Raw genomic sequence first — 17,395 nt, forward strand, 5'->3', positions numbered from 1 at the left:
AGTGGTATCTCTACTCACGAAACTAATCGGCTCCAGAAGTGGTTTCGTACTTTGAATATTTCATAAGTAGAAGCAGAGTTTACATTGAGTTAACATAATTTGTTCCACGGTCTTTAATACTACCCCATAAACCATTTAAAATGATCAAAGTATACCAGTTTTGTATAAAATATGCAATATGAAAAAAAAGAATAAAATATGTATTTAATCATTAAGATGAATGAAAACTGCAGACATTTCCCAATGAGGTGAGTTTGTGAGTGGGTAGGTGGGGGCAAGGAGGCAAACATTTAGCAGCTCAGTAAACATATGTACAAAGGCAAGTAAACTCACAACATAGCAACTTAAAATTATGACACACACACTCAGAAAGACTCAAGAAACAACTCGGTGATGAACAAGTGTCAAAAGCATACAAATCAGGAAACACCACCGGCAGAAGCTGATCAGCCATGGACCCGGAAAAAGTGCCCCCAAAGAAGGCTTTTGGTCAGACAGTCATGCTCATACTCCGGCAGTGACTGCTTTCCTGTCTGCTTTGAGCAACCCGTTTTTGGGTCGAGCTGGTGCCATTCTAAATTGCCTCTAGGTATGGGTGCGAGTGTGCATGGTTGTCCGTCTCCTCATGCCCTGTGATTGGCTGGCCACCAATCCAGGGTGTCCCCCACCTCTGGCCCGGAGTCAGCTTGGATGGGCTCTATCACCCCCCGCGACACGAGGATAATGTGGTTCAGAAAATGATGTATGTTTGTGTATGTTTTGCCACTGTTACACTCCCATTGGTTGTGAATGATACTGTAGCTGTTAGTGCTTCAGTTTCCAACACGAATGAACACTTCTATGCATGTGTCTGACCACAGATAATGTGAATCACCACTGCTGCACATGTGCCAAAAAGACAGGCTGGCGCTGTTTCAGACAGCAGCCTATTAAATGAATTGTATCATGTCTACTAGAGTAACCTTGGCAGCCCTAGTGTGTTCTGCTCCTTTATATTCTTCTGCTGTTCATAGTACTAGTCATTGCAACAAGAAAACCACTATTAGAAACATTTGTGCTGCTTCATCGTATTTTTCATTTTGTGCAACATCATGCTAGGGATTTTTGTCTTTTAACGCCCTGAAAAAATTTGATTGTGCAATATTGTATTTTTATATTTTCATACAGATTATAGAGCTATGACAGCATTTCATACTGACAGCAAAAATTGTCTTGTGGTATACTGAGCCAAACTGAAAGAGGCCATTTGAGTTCACAATCTTGTTGTTTTAAAATGGATTTCCACCAAGCTGGGATATTTATCACATGGTGAGAAGGGCTCAGGTGTGTGATATAATGGCGGTAATGATGCTGAACAATACTGCTCTTTTACTAAATTGGAAAGTGAAGCCAAATTACCATTTTTCTTTTTCATTTGCTTTCACGCAGGGTTACTGTTTACAACTTGAAAGATATAGACATGACTTAATTGGACGTACGTTTTTGGTAGATTCATCTGTTAATGGTGGGTAGGCTTTGTATTCTCTGTTTGACTCAATGGGATTCAGATACAGCATTTATATTTACCCTGTGTGTTATTTGACTCTTTTTGACAGCATCTGAATATTTTTCTTTGCATATTAAATCATTTAAAAAGTGTATTGAGCAACTACTGAACAGGGAAAGAAAATGTAATTTAACGTTTCAACTTGTAAAATTTTCCATTTATGTAATATGTTTAATAAGGAGATTAACTTTGCAGTGTTTTCCCACATGTTCTCAACATATTACAGTTAGTAATTATATGCGTCTCAACCCAGAAAGGCAAATATTCTGTTCACCCGGAGGCATGTATTCAGGGAATTATGAAAGTTTGATTACATTTGAAGAACAAGTCTAGTGGAATTTCGAAATACACACAAGTAACAAGTTGAAATGAAAAATGAATAGTGGGTGTTGGGGATGGACTGATGAGACAATGCTGTGTGATTTTCAGAGTTTTATCATAACCATACTTGGTTGCATTTTGCATATACTGCGTGAAATTTTCGGTAGCAGTGCCGCAGAAGATAGTTCCACTTGTTCTCCTTTTGTGTTAGTCGGTGCTAAGTATTTACTTTGATTTGGTTTTCAAATATCACTATCATGAATGATCTATAAAACTAGCTAGGCTTTTGTGTGTAACTAGTTTGGTCACTCAATATGTTGATTTACTGCAATTTACACTCAAACTTCAGTAATGCCTTGACATACGAGTGCCCCGACATACGAGGAATTTGAGATACGAGTAAAATTCCGAGCAAATATTTGCCTTGAGATACAAGACAAATTTTGAGATGCGAACATACGAGACAGCCAGGTGGCCGAGACGCTACTTATGATTTCAGCCATCTTTCTTCCTGCATCTCCCTCATGTAAAATCTCTACGAGCACTGGGCGGAGCGTTGCATTTTTTCTGTGTTTTTTGCGTTAGTCAATGCAGAATTAGGGAAACAATAGGTCCAAACCAAGCCGGTCAGTGCAAGGAAGGATAGTGGGAAGAAAAGGCGTATGAGGACAATTGATATTAAGCACGAAATAATCGAAAAACATGAGTAGTGTACACGTGACTGAGCTGGCTCGCCAATAAGTATGGAGAAGCAGGACGTTCAACCCGAAAACCGCGGTGGGATACATAAACCTCTTTGCCTGGGTTGTTGCACAAGGGTTAAATTTAGTGTAACGTAAGATAAAAACTTTTTTTAAGTTAAATTTAAAGTTTGTTATGTTACGAGCGCATCTGCCAAGTCGCTCTCTCCCATCTGCAAACTCCGCGTTGTATTGAATAATGTCTCATTTTATTATTAAACATCATAACCACTAGTTATTTGTTACTCTGTTAGTAGATGGTGAATTACAACCAATAAAAATATGTTTTTCTATTGTCATATCCTTTTTTTGGTTTTTTTTCAGAGGGTGGGAACGAATTAATTTGTATTTAGTTCATTTCTATGGGAAACGTCGATTTGAGATATGAGTGAATCGACATACGACCTCAGACCCAGAACGCATTAAGCTCGTATCTCAAGGTATGACTGTATTCCAAAAGTGAAAATGCAAGTCATTGTGGATATAAAGATGATAATTGTAAGAGAAAATACAGTACCTCCATAAATTGATATATTTAGTTCATATTTTTCAAGTACTATACTTTGGATATTCCAATGCTCCTGTAAGGGTACACATAACGTTAAAAAAAAATTAACAATAAATAAAATTTTGCCTTGCTAAAAAGTGGAGAGGTCCTGGCTGCTAAGGATAAGAAGAGTGAAGGATTAGAGGATTGGAGGATAACACCCATTGATAGAGGGGTATGTTTTTCCATTACAGGTTCATATGTCAACACGCTGATATACTATAGTGAAAAGCTTTACATAATATAAGGTACCCACACTGCTGTCTATTGCTGTGTTCACTCATCTCTCCTGTTTGTTTCACTTATGCTTCATCCACTCTCTAACCGCTATGCATTCAGGTTTGTTTTATATCAAGCAATGCCTCCTTTAATGCAATGCCGGAGACATTCCTCCTCGTAGAGGCAATGGGGATATTTGATGGTGATGGATTTCTAACAGAGAAATTAAGTATCAAAGGGTTCATTTTGTCGGGTTTTGTTGCCATAACAACCAGTACACGGAGTGTTCTGAGAAGCTGGCATCATTTGGATCTTGAGGCTTTCTTTGCCATGTCTTTTTGGGGTCATTAATGTCTAACACTGGACATGTTCCAAGAAGAGAAGCATAAAATTTGTCAGGGGTTCATAAGATTTTAAGATGTGGAATTTTAAAGCTTGATAATCCATAAACATGTTTTAAAGTTTTAGCATTTAACAGCAAACATACAGTACAGATACAGAATAGCTTTTGTACGGTACGCAACGGGCTGTCCTTTTTGCAGTTATGTGGAACAATTTAATTGTTGGTAACATAAATATTATTATTGGTATTTTTCCCCAAAGACCTTAGTTTGGTATTCTTGGTAAAGCATGTACGCATTTGATTTTTTTTCTTCCAAAATGTGTTTTGTTGTTCCTATGCGTTGTGTGAGAAATTTCTAAATTTGTTGGCAGTGATTGTGTCACCTTTTTCCTGTCACTGTGGTAATAGCTGAGGTAAAATAATAAACTAACATTATTATTATTATTTACAAAAATATGGTTAAGTTAGAAGAAGAATTAAGTGAAGTAAAAAGAGTAGCTCTTGAACTTTTAGGGGACTGTAAATAAGTAGGTGACATGATTGGCGAAGGACTGTGTTGCTGTGAACTCTCACTCATCTTAGCAGTGGGCTTCCAGCTGCTGTTTGGCTGGACAGCACCTTCCTCTATTGCCAAGTGTCAATATCATCCTCTGGAGAATCAATTAGAACATAGAGCCTATCAAATGTCACCACAGCAAGTGTGTCCTTATTGCAAGTGCATGTGTGTGTTAGCAGCTGCAGAGTTTAGAAAATCACATTAATGAGGTACTCATTAATGAGCCAACACTGAGATATTATTTCTCATTCATTACGAACCGCTTTTATCCTCACTCGGGTCGCGGGGTGTGCTGGAGCCTATCTCAGCTGACTTCGGGCCAGAGGCGGGGGGTGGCCAGCCGATCGCAGGGCACAAGCAGACAGACAACTATTCACTCTCGCACTCATACCTAGGGGCAATTTAGAGTGTCCAATCAGCCTACCATGCATGTCATTGGAAAGTGGGAAGAAACCAAAGCACCCGGAGAAAACCCACACAGGCGCGGGTAGAACATGCAAACTCCACACAGGTGGACCGACCTGGATTTGAACCCAGGGCCTCAGAGCTGTGAGACAGAAGTGGCAACCACGCAACCCACTGGGCTGCTGAGATAATATTTATTATATTATTTGTGTACGGTCTGCACTTTAAAAAAAAATGTAATAAAGATTTTGACAATTGGGCAATAAGAAAGGCAGTTCCTACTCATCTGCATCTAAATGTAATATTCATGAAACAGACAAATTGCAGTACTATATATACTAATCTCTTGCGCATATGCCAGAGAATGTTCCTATTATAATGCCATATTTTTTCAAACTGAAGATTTGCTGCTCGCCCCTGTAATATCAAATATGAAGGAATGGGTACTTTTGTCTATAGCTTGTGTTTTTGTGTTGCTTTAATTCCCCACCATATTTGCCTGACACGGTAATTCACATATTGGAAATTGTATTATGGATTGCATTGCAGGTAGTTATGTATGTGGAATGTAATATCTGTGGCATGATGATCATTCTGTGTATGAAATATACTAAATTGTGTCACAATACAGTAATACTTGAGATACGAGGTTAATGCGTTCCAGGACTGAGCTCGTATGTCAAGTCACTCGTATCTCAAATCAATTTTTCCCATACAAAATAACTAGATACAAAATAATCAATTCCTACCCCGTAGAAAACACCTAAAAATAGGATATTACAATGATTTTTTTTTTAAATTGTTCTAATTCACCATCTATGCTCGCAACGTAGAAACTGCAAACCGTATGGCCCCTGCTCGTAGATATCTTTACACGAGGGAGATGCGTCAAAAAAGACACCAGCACCTCCGCGACCTTTGTGAGAATAAAGCGGTTCAGAAAATGAATGAAGGATTGAGAAAACTTTCCATAACTCGTTAAGTTCTTGGAAAGCGATAATTATTATAACACTAAGGCAATGTTTGTAGTTGATAAAATACATTAGATTAATTTTGAAAACAATAGACCGAGCAAACTGTGACGCAAACAGGAAGTCATATGTATTCATTTGCTCTTCACGCTTGGCTACTGTCCGGTGTAATTAATGTGCTTTCAACGAGACTCCCATTCAAATTTGACACTACCGCCAATCAATTATATTTTTGCAACAACATTTAATGATAACTTGGCTCAAGTTTAGCATAGTTTGGCTGCCTCATTCTATTATTCTTTCAATGACTACCCGTACTCCTTTCGCGATAACTGCCATGGGGGCCATGATCTGTGTGCTCATTTGGGTAATGAATACAAAGTTTTGTCTTTGTCGTCTTGAACAATACGTTAATTTGTAATTTGCAAACGTTTACCTGTTTTTGATATTTATGTTAAAAACATAGGGTGCCCCGGCGAATAAGTGGTTAGCGCGTCTGCCTCACAGTGGGGGTCCTGGGTTCAATTCCAGGTCGATCCACCTGTGTGGAGTTTGCATGTTCTCCCTGGGCTTGTGTGGGTTTTCTCCAGCTACTCTGGTTTGAGTTCCTGATTCTTGTGCCATCCCTCGTTCATTGTAAAGTTGTTTCCGGAGTTTTTCGGTGTGCTTAACATAATTTTAAATTGTAGACCACAAACTGGCCTATAAAGCGGTAACTCTGGAGTCAAATCCCTGTATAACACTAACCCCGGTAATTGGAGTCTCATACGTTCCTGACGTCCTAACTCCCTATGGCGCGCCATGTGGGGACTCACATGAAATATTGTTCTCATTGCGGGTCATAGTCCTCCTCCCATCATTGCGAGAAACTTCGTAGGACGCAGATCAGCGGTGACGCGAGGGCAGCACCTCATAGGCATCTCCAGAGTTCCCCCTCACACTCCCCAGCCATCCTCACATCCATAGTGATCAACTCCTCGGTATGACTCATCCCAAGCAACCAGCTCATCTATGATAGCGCACGAAAGCTCCCTTCAAAAAATGCTGCAAAGCGCCATATCGTTAAATATGCACGCCGCAGCCAAAATCCGAAACTGAATTAAGTGGTCCGCCACGGTCAGATTGCCTTAAAAAAAATCCAGCAGGTGACTGCTTGCCCACTTTCCTCTGACTGGGTGATCGAAAACCCTAAGGAAAACTCGAACGAGTTGCGGTTTATGGGTTGAGTGTTGCCTACCATTATGGCCCAAGTGGACACTTTACCACTCATTACATAGACCACATCATCGCGTTCACTGGTAAATTAAGGGGCTATTGGTCAAACACCAAGATACACTTGTGTAAAAATGTTGCAAAGATCCAGAATTTGTTAATTTGGGTTAAAATGGGTTAAGTTCATCTAATTAAAAAATAATTAAATGGCCACATTTGAGGTAAATTTATTTATTTATTTTAGTTTCTGTTTGTGGGGCTGAAAATAGACTGCTTGCCAGTTGTGATGATGTCTTCAGTTGATTATTTTATTTTTTTCATATTGCACAGCAACTTTTAGTTTAAAAGGCAAATTTATGAAAACAAAAATGCCTGTCAAAATGTCTGTATTATTTTTGACAATGTTATTGCACTGTATGTTCTTCATTTACAATGTCAGTAAGACACTAATGTCTTTAAGTAAGTTTTTTTTGTAGCACCAATAGCATTGTAATTGATATTCTTTTGAATAGATAGGGAAAAGCATGACAAGTTCCTCTTTTTAGAACCATTCGGTAAATTGCATTGAGATCTCAGGCTGCTTTGCCAATTGTGCATTGCTGACTTGGATGTGCACCCCCTGCTGAATGTTAAGCAGACTATTTGAGTAGTGATAAGCAATAGCGGTTTTACCCAGACTACTCGAGACAATAGATTTTTTTCTGCCTGTTTTTCTGTTTTCTTTTTTCTCCGCCAAAGGATGTCTAAAGTGGAATCCTTATCAGAGAAGCCTGCCTTCGTAAACACTAATATTGCAAAGCTGTCAGGAGTGCTGATTTTGTACTGGATTTGATAGTTTTTGTAGTTTTGTTTTGTTTGCATCTGCTTTTAAGTTGAACTCGGGTTGCATGAGTAAAATATCTATGGATTTCACAAGTCAAGAGGAAGGTTTTATCTATTAGCCAATTGCTTGCGATCTAATTCTTCGTCTTTTCGCCCAAAACATGAGTGGGGGTTGTTTGTCACGTTTTGTATGGGGATTATTGTCTCACCATAAACATTGCAAAGCATTCTTTTGTTAATTTTTCGTACTGCTTATCCTCATGAGGGTCGCGGGGAGTGCTGGACATCGCTGCTACACGAGGAAAGATTACAGCCTGCGCTGGCTACCAGCCAATAGCTGGGAACATGTAGACAAACATCCATTAACACAATAAAATCTAAGGAGACGCCTGTATTTTGGATTTGGGAGAAAACTAGTATCCGAAGAAAACACACATTGGCACGGCGAGAACATGAAAATTCCATAGAGTAAGGATGGTGAATCAACTTTACTCAACTTAACGACGAAAAGACGAAGGACCTGCTTGAGACTCGGATCACATGATCTTTATCAGATCTTAAGTTATCAAAGTAATCCTTTCAGGGCCATAATTTATAGCTCAAAATGCATGTTTGCATTTCTGCTATGTAATCATAAAAATAAATATTTGTGCTTCTTTAGCATATATGAAATCCGATCATTAAATGCAGTTAAAAGTGAATCTACAGAAGTCTTGCTAAAAGGTGCAATTGGTACAGTGAAGAGCAACCAAGTGAATGTAGTAATTATCAGGAATCGGAAAAGCACAATTCACACATGATCAAGGAGTGTGTTTAAGTAGCAGCTGAGCTGTATAACATTCCATTAGCATGCCACAGCAAATTGATTTATTAATTTTTCAATGAGAAACCTTGAAGTGTTCTTTTGCTTCGTTATGAAAGCCGCAGTATTCAAATAGAGAAAAATGCAGAGACTTCCTGCCTGAAAATCCTGGTAATTGACTAATAACAAATTAGGTTTGTTTCATATGGACATTCGACAAGGGACAGTCAAGAGTCAAATTTCCCGTTTAACTATAACGTAAACATGACGGATGGCACATTGAAAGGGCTTTGTATGTCATGAAGCTGGCAGCTTCCTCGGCAGCTCTGTTCCCTCTTTGTTTTTTGCGCCATCTTTCCCAGCTGGCATCACCGTAAATGGGATCCATGTGCTGCCACACTTGCCGGAAGACATCCCAAATCCAATCTTATTTTCTATCACGATCACATCTGAATTATGGTCACAAAGGAAAATATAGGATTACTGAAGAAGCTATTATCACAGGCACTACAGAGTAAACTAGCAAATATGATACCTTGTTTCCCATAAAAAAATTGGGGGAAAATCAGCAATCATCATTCGTAACATTGAGAGGCAATACTTCCTTTTATTTTCTCGTTGTCTCTTGTTGCAGATGAATTCAAATCCTTCCTGAAACGCTTGCCCACTGACCAGTTCTTGAATGTTTCAATGATTGCCAAGTACTGGTCAGCTGACGTATCACTCCAAAAGCGATATGCTCATTTGGAGTCCAGTACAGCCTTGATCCTTGGCAAAGCTCAGAAGATCATCAGGAAATTGTTCACTTTGAGTAAACGATGTCCAAAACAATCTCAAATCAGTCTCCCCCGAGAAAGGTAAGCCTTCTATACATTAACCTTTAAGAATTGAATACTAACGAATATGTTTAACGTCTTATGAAATGGTGATCATGACAAAAAAATTGAACTTGAAATGTATTTTCTAAGTGTAACTAAGTGGAAGGAAAATACATCCTGCCACCCAATCATATTTTTCCCAAATCCTTCTATTAAGAGTACGATTGTGGAAAACTGATTATAAGATGTCATTATTTGATTTAATATGCTGAGGTATACATATGTGAGATAGCAGAGATATGATAGAGCGAGCGACCACATTTTCTCACAGTTTATGTATTTAACTGTTATCCGTAAAAAAGAGTACATTGCATTACTTGAACTTTTTGTGAATACCTAAACAATATTTTTGTCAAATATTTAATGGGCCCCACGCTCAATCGGCTTCTGTGGAACTATTACTGGGAACTTCATAAATCAGGGATTTATAGTTATTTAGTGTTGACAATAGTAAAGATGCTAAAACAAGAATTATTGGAAAGGCTAACTGACTGATATTCATTGAGGCTTATGATTGAAATCTGATGTTCAATATTTATCACTTATTCTGCATTTGCATGAAATCCTTACTGGTGTGCTGGAGGCCAGAGCAAGTCATTGTGTCAAGAAAAGCAAATAAGCACGAGGAAAGAGTCAAAAGAAGATGAGCTAGGACAAAATGAGCAAAGACAGAATTCTCCAGAATGTGGAAGACAGACGAAGGGTATAGTTATAGGCTGTGGAAGGAGCCACTCTATATGTGGCAATCTCTAATCAAGTCTTTTCCTGCACAGACATTCTGGCCCTTGTTTACAGAGAACTTTAATTTCCCGACAGTCATTTGCCACTACCAATCACTCCGTCTCCTTTCGCTTATCTCTTGCCTCTTGTCTTTTTTTCCCCCCACTCTCACCTTTGTTTCCCCTTGTTTCCGCCTTTGTCTGTCTCAGACCATCACTCAGTCTAAATCTTGCTCACATAAACAGCCACCAAAAGTTCCCTATTCTTACTTTCTCTTTTGTCACTTATTTCTGTCTATTCATACAGACCTCGGGTTATGGAATTGTTGTAGGTTCCCGTCAATGCTGTTTGCAATTTGCAGAACTTAGTCTGGGGTTAGAAATGCTACAAAGCCAGTTTTATAACTGATCCTCTTGCAATCCATTGTACCGCAAAAAAGGAATTTCCATCTGCATTCAAACAGCAAACACGCCTCAAAGGAAAACATAGCCAGTTGGGAGACGATTCTAGTTCAAATTTGCAGTACATAAAAGCTCATATCGTGTGAAATGTTTTGACAATGGGAAAACAGGTTAAAGCAAAGACCTATAAATGCACAGTATTTAATATGAAATAGTAACCATTTTGTCTTGTTATTTACAAAACCTACAACTATTTCTTTGAAGAGATGGGTAATGTATTCAGACCAACAAATTTTAGTCTGAGAAGCACGAAGGCAGAATGAACAATTGTATTTTGTTTGACTGGGCTGACCTGCATTAAATAATAACTTGTGAAACTTATCTGACTTGCAATTACCAAAGTTTTTTTAAGACACCTAAGCCAAGCCAAGACAAATTATGAATGATGGTGCAAATAAAGTAGCCATAATCTTCGTCCCAGAGCAAACTGAAATCCACTTTATCTCATCTGTGAACCTCATATGGACTAGCACAATATGAAATGAACCTTTTGCAAAAGCCTCACTGAGTTGTGGTTACTAAGCTGACACGCTTTTTTGATGGCACAGCCATTGTAGGCAGACGTACACCATATTGTTTTAGGTGATTTATTTTGTAGGAATACCAGTGCTACATTGATTGAGGCAAAAGGGTTTACAATATGCAGCAGGCAGTTATATTGAAATTGTTGCAGTCTATCAAGGCAAAAGCCTACACTTCATTTTATTGTCAATCTTACCTTAATACAGTCCTTCTCAATTATTATCTGTTGAAAACCACAAAAATAGTATTTTTCTATAAAATTCTAGTGACCCGGTGGGTGAGTGCCACGTTTTATGGAAGTTAAAATTCTCCAAATCATCAAATGAATCATTTAGACCAGGGGTGTCCAAACTATTCCACAAAGGGCCGCAGTGGGTGTGGATTTTCATTCCAACCCATCAAGATGACACCTTTTCACCAATCGGGTGTCCTACAAGTGCAATCAGTGGATTGCAGTCAGGTGCTTCTTGTTTTCTTCAGAAATCTCATTGGTCAAAATGTCTGTGCTGGATCGGTTGGAACAAAAACCTGCACCCACAGCGGCCCTCGAGGACCGGTTTGGCCATCCCTGATTTAGACAAACGGGCATCAGGGGGTTTGTCGGATCATGTCCCTTAACGACAGTCTCTATAATTGGACAATGACTGTTTAGGAGGCAGAGTTTTTGAAAAGGCAATTAAAAAAAATGAAAACAAAAATGAAGGAATTGAAATGGATTGTTCCGGTATAGCTTACCGAATGTCACTGTTCTGTGTCGTTGCTAAGAAAATGTGTTTGATCTTTTTGCAGGCCGATTGCCTTTTGGTTGAGCAAGGCTCAGTCATTGCTCTACTGCAATGACCATGGGGTACTGGGATATTTCTCTGAAGAAGTTAAGAGTTGCAGCTGCCCTTTAGAACAGCCAAGTTGTCAGGGTGCCATTCCCTGTGTTGTTGATTCCTCCTTCACCTCATGCTCTGCCTGTGCTGCTGACAATGTAACGCGTTGTGGATCCTGTCACCATGGCAATCTCCTTCACCTTGGTTCTTGTCGACCAAGCATCGCAACATCCCTGGACCACTATCTGAACTTTGATCTCGACATTCCAGATGCTGAAGTATCTAAAGCTTTTTGTACATTTCAGTGGTTCTCAACCTTGAGTGGGCATATATATTAATATTAATGAATTACTGAAGCCCACATATTATAATATTCATTCATTTTCATATGCTTCATCCTCACTAGGGTCGCTGGAGCCTATCCCAGCTGACTTTGGGCCAGAGGCGGGGACACCCTGAATCGAAGTTGAAGCCCTACAGTTTTAGCCGTCATATGACTTAGCATCAATGTTGTTCTTTGGTCACCGTGGCACTCAATGTTCATTAATTAAACAAGTTGGAGTAATCGATAACAGACCATTTGTTTCGTTTGCCAACTACCACTGACCTTCGAAGAATAAAGGCATTTCAAGGAAGATTCAACCAACCAGAGAAAAGTGACTGTACGAAAGTTGAACATGTCACCCTGGGGGTTAGGATGAAGAGGTTTAAAGAGTATACTCTCATAGTATATTTTTAAATGATTTTAATATTGGGCTTTATGATAAAGTCACCTAGGTATCGAGTAGAGAGACACAGACATTCAGATGTACATTAACACTGCCATTTAGAGGGAACTAAAAGGGTGCCTGACCCAGTATAAAAAAGGCAACAAAATTCACATTACCAATAAAGATTGATACATGAGGAATGCATGGAGTTAATTCAACAGGGCTAATAATTGTTCAGACTCTTTCAAAACCAAGGGTTTAAGTCTGGTTGAAAGTCGTACATTTACTCTTGGTCCACATCTGGGTTTGAGAACCATTGTCTATGTAAAATGATTGTCCTTTCATTTACCTGTAAAACTAACTGTTGTCATTTTTGTAGGTGAAATACCTACTTCAACAGCTTGACAGCAGAATTGAGGTCCATGCCATTTACATTAGCAATGACGTCCGTCTGGGAAGTTGGTTCAATCCTGCTTGGAGAAAGAGGATGCTGCTTACCCTCAAGAGTAATAAAAATAAGTCCAATCTTATCCACATGTTGATGGGTATGACTTTCCAGATATGCTTAACTAAGAATTCAACACTGGAACCAGTGCCGGCAATTTACGTGAACCCTTTTGGAGGAAGTCACTCGGAGAGTTGGTTCATGCCTGTAAACCAGCCTGACTTCCCCACCTGGGAGAGAACTCGACTGGACGCTGTGACTACTGCACAATGTTACAACTGGACATTAACTCTAGGTAACACATGGAAATCGTTTTTTGAAACCGTACACATCTACCTGCGAAGCCGCATTGTCACAGATGATCCTACAGTTAATGAAACGCTCTTTTATGAGCCGTTGGAGATGGATGAACAGACTTCCAACCTGGGGTACATGAAGATCAATACTCTCAAAGTTTTTGGGTACAGCATGCACTTTGACCCCGAGGGTATTAAGGATTTGATACTCCAGCTGGACTATCCATATACACAGGGTACACAAGATTCTGCCTTTTTGATGTTATTGGAGATGAGGGACCGCGTTAACAGACTGGCACCACCAGCTCCACAGCCACTTGACCTGTTTTCTTGCCTTCTGCGGCACCGACTCAAGTTGTCAGCTGGTGAAGCGATGCGCATCAAGGAAGCCCTTCAGATCTTCAACTCAAAACTCCCCAATGCCACTCCCGAACCTGAGTTAGCTCAGCTCTGCAGCTAACTGGATTAGCACTCAATAAGTAACTGAAATGTCCGCTGAAACGAGATTAAGGGACAATATAGGCTTAAGGAACATTTCTCTCAGTAAACCTTGGCTCCTTTCTGGATCAATATTTTACAAGACTGACCAATGGAAATGACAAAATCTCTTGCTGTTTCTTCAAGTGTCATTATTATTATTATGAACATTTTGACTATTCGAGGCCATAATTTAAGGAATGTTTAGACTTATTGGAGAACATGAAGCTCTGTTTAAGTGCTCTACTGAACTTGCCCAGAGGGTTACTTTTGCTATAACTGCCTTTCTTTTTGCAAACTGGATAACAGCTGGGGGATTCATCAAGGTACCAATGACCCTGTCTTGCAAAGAGAAATGTGATTAAACGTGTATAGAGGAAGTCTTGAGGGATCACCCTTAAATAGAGAAAGATTGTCCTTTTATAATCCTTCTTTGGTTACAGAAAAATCTAGTCGAAAATAATCGGTACAATTAAATGTGCTTTAACTGATGTTATGCTTCAATTTTGATAACCCCAAAGTTGCTTCGATCATTGAGTATTTCTTTTCAATCACTCCCCTCATTTCTTTTCTCGCGTTTGAAAATTTATTTATGCTAAAAATTTGATGAGTCTATTAGTGTTATCTCTGTACTTGGTGGTGTGTCTTAACCAACAAAAAAAAGTTGAACACATTGGCAAAGCAAAGAGCAAAATAGCTTAGATGTTTCTTTTTTGTTTCTTTGAGATAAAACCTGAAGGAAATTCTGAAGTGATTCTAAAAATAAAGATTTGCGGTGCAGTGCTGTAAATAACGCACCATCTAACTTGAGATGTGAAGATATGTACATTGCTTTTTAGATATCTAACTGCAAAGACCAAAAAAAAGACAGAAATGTTTATTACAATTCATGCCTTATATGGAGTCAGTGTTGTGAGAAGCACATTGAGCTTTGGTGTTTCATTTACTGGCAGGTGATATATCGCTGTTAAGATTTCAAAATTTTCTAAAAAAAAAAACCATTCTTCACAAAATGTAGCTTTTCCATGTAAATGCGGGTCACAATACAACATTTGCTTCAGAGTGGTGATGTTAAACTGTTTACAGTCCTCACCAGTACATAACGCAATGTAATTATTCAGCAAAGTTCCTCTCGGTCCAACTGGTAGTGGTGGCAAAGTAAGTTTTGTTTTTTTAAATGTGAGATTGCTCAGTTCTGTTAATATATAATTATTTTTCTAAGTAAATCATCATAAAAATACTACTTACCCCACTGTAGCCATAAATTTATCCATATTAGACCCCAGCTACACCCCTACCCTACACACCTCAGTCATGTTAAGTTAGAGGAAATCATTTTAAATTTAATTTATGAAAAAAATACATAAATTAATTAATAAAACATAGAAAACGAGAGATTTAATGTGCAAAACAGACAAAATTTGAGAAAGCAAACAGGCTATAGTAGGAAACTAAGGATGTGCCTCAAAACATTCAAATATTATTAATAAATCTTTATGTAAATTATCATTTGCGGAGGCAAAGGGAAGGATGCTGGTTTGAGTTGCATGCAAGTCTTTTGTCGCTATTTTCTACTCCTTACTTGCAATTTAGTAATTTATGCAGCCTTGGAACTGATTCCTTTAGTTGAGGTTGCCAGATCCTGTATTTCTCGCCTCATACATGATGGCTCGTTTACAGTGTATTTAGCAGTTTTTGCTGGCAGTCTCATGAAATCTAGCTCGCCGAGGAACCTAAATGTACTGTTGTTCTCAAATTGTTAACAGATGCCAGAATGAGCATGTTTTGCTGTTCTCATGCAGAAATACATGAAATTCAGTTTAATCTAAAATATGAACAAGTTCATGACCTTCCATTCATTCATCGTTACAGTACTGCCAATTTGAGATGCTCTCATTACCTGATATGGTGAATATTTCAAAATATGAAAACATACTGTTGACATTTTAATTGATTGTAAAAGTGTGGACCCATTATTATCCATGAGCAGAAAATAATTTGTTTTTCAAGGATTCTGAAGGGCAGTGATAGTGATTCTATCAACTGCAAAAAAACACCCTTTTGTAGGATTGTTGATATTATTTGATTTTGTATTTTATAAAATCCAGGAGACATTCAACAAACAGATATTTTTTCTACAGTGAATGTTTAAGCTAAGATTTTGACATGTGATACATTTTTATTTCTTAGAAGCCGTTTTTTTCTTCACTGTGGGATTTTTTTTCATTTGAATTACAATTCACCACCAAATTGATAATAATAGTAATCATCATCTCTGTTAATGTTTATATGGTTGGGAGTTTATTTTATTTATCCAAATTATACAACATTTCTAGTAAAAAATCAATCATATTCTAATGAGTGCCACAATTAATAAAATTGGTAGTTAAATAGAAAGTCACCTGAAAGAAAACTGACGCAAGTATGAAGCAGTGTATGCTGTAACATTTGGCATCATTATGGATATGGACAGCTGGGGCAGCTGGGAATTTCACAGTCTTATCACCTCTTGTGTTCCCTTACATTATCCAAAAACATTTTCTGTCTAGTCCTCCGTCTGTCAGGATTCTTGGAGCCAAGCACACTCCCATTTTTTTCTCCTTCTAATATCAATGTTTTCATTTTCATTACATCATGTTATCCGCCCCCTGCCAATCGCTTATCTCATTGGTCCTCGGTAAACCACCTGGAACGTTCCATCTCCATCTCTTGGCCCTACCCCAACACCGACAGCCCAGGAGGGGTTTTTATTTCACAATTTTTTTAGCTTCTTTAGAAATGTTACAACATGACACTGATGTCTTATTGCCCAAACAAATTCTCTTGTTATATTATTACAATAAATGTTATTACTTCCACTTGTGAAATTGTTTTTTTTAATGGATTAAATGTTTCAATGTTGATAATATGGAACATTTTATGTTTATCATAGCTTCTTTTAGGGTGTTTGTGGGTGGGCTAACTTTCCATTATTTTAACATAATGAAGATTTAACAAAACGCTAAACTATAAACACAAAAGACCCATAATATTTAACTGGACACTAAATACTCTTGTAACTACATTGTACGTTATTTATACTTTGGCCTTTAACCATTAAGTCAAATAATAAAAAAGTGAATCTCTTATCACCATGGAATTAGCTCTGGGGGGGCCTTTTTTATTTTTTTATTTTTTTGCTCGTACACAAAATTACCCTAATGCTGTTATATTGTGCACATTCCCTTAAATGCCCAGTTCTTTCATTTTGGTCACAAGATACTAAGCCATTTCACACTTGAAAATGCAAGAAAATACAATTATTAAATGAACACTAATATAGTCTAGAATTTATTGTATTTATGTTTAGGTCAGTAGACCAACAGCTCACTGGGTCAATTTTGAACTTGGAAAGTTTGTGTATTTCTTTTGCTTAGTTACTTTGGAGTAGCTGAGATTATTATTATTTTATTTTTATTTATTTATGAATGAAATCTTTAATCAAAAATGTATTGCAAGCAATTGGCTGTTGTTCCCAAACCCTGCTACAACATCGCTTTGTTTGCAGAAGCCCCTAGTGAGGATAAACAGTACGGAAAATGAAT

General features: G+C 38.2%; 1 protein-coding gene across 1 annotated transcript in view; it reads left to right on the top strand.

Annotated features, from left to right (window-relative positions):
- brinp2 (bone morphogenetic protein/retinoic acid inducible neural-specific 2) overlaps positions 1-16,669 on the top strand; it is a 98,302-nt gene extending 81,633 nt beyond the window's left edge. Inside the window, exons 7-9 of the mRNA XM_077615336.1 lie at positions 9,119-9,341; positions 11,855-12,161; positions 12,973-16,669. Of these exons, the coding sequence (XP_077471462.1) occupies positions 9,119-9,341; positions 11,855-12,161; positions 12,973-13,794 (1,352 nt within the window). The 3' untranslated portion in view covers positions 13,795-16,669. The remainder of the gene's footprint in view (positions 1-9,118; positions 9,342-11,854; positions 12,162-12,972) is intronic.
- Positions 16,670-17,395: the final 726 nt, after the last annotated feature.

This window comes from Stigmatopora argus, chromosome 12 (genome assembly GCF_051989625.1).
Source record: "Stigmatopora argus isolate UIUO_Sarg chromosome 12, RoL_Sarg_1.0, whole genome shotgun sequence".
In the NCBI taxonomy this organism is placed as follows: Eukaryota; Metazoa; Chordata; class Actinopteri; order Syngnathiformes; family Syngnathidae; genus Stigmatopora; species Stigmatopora argus.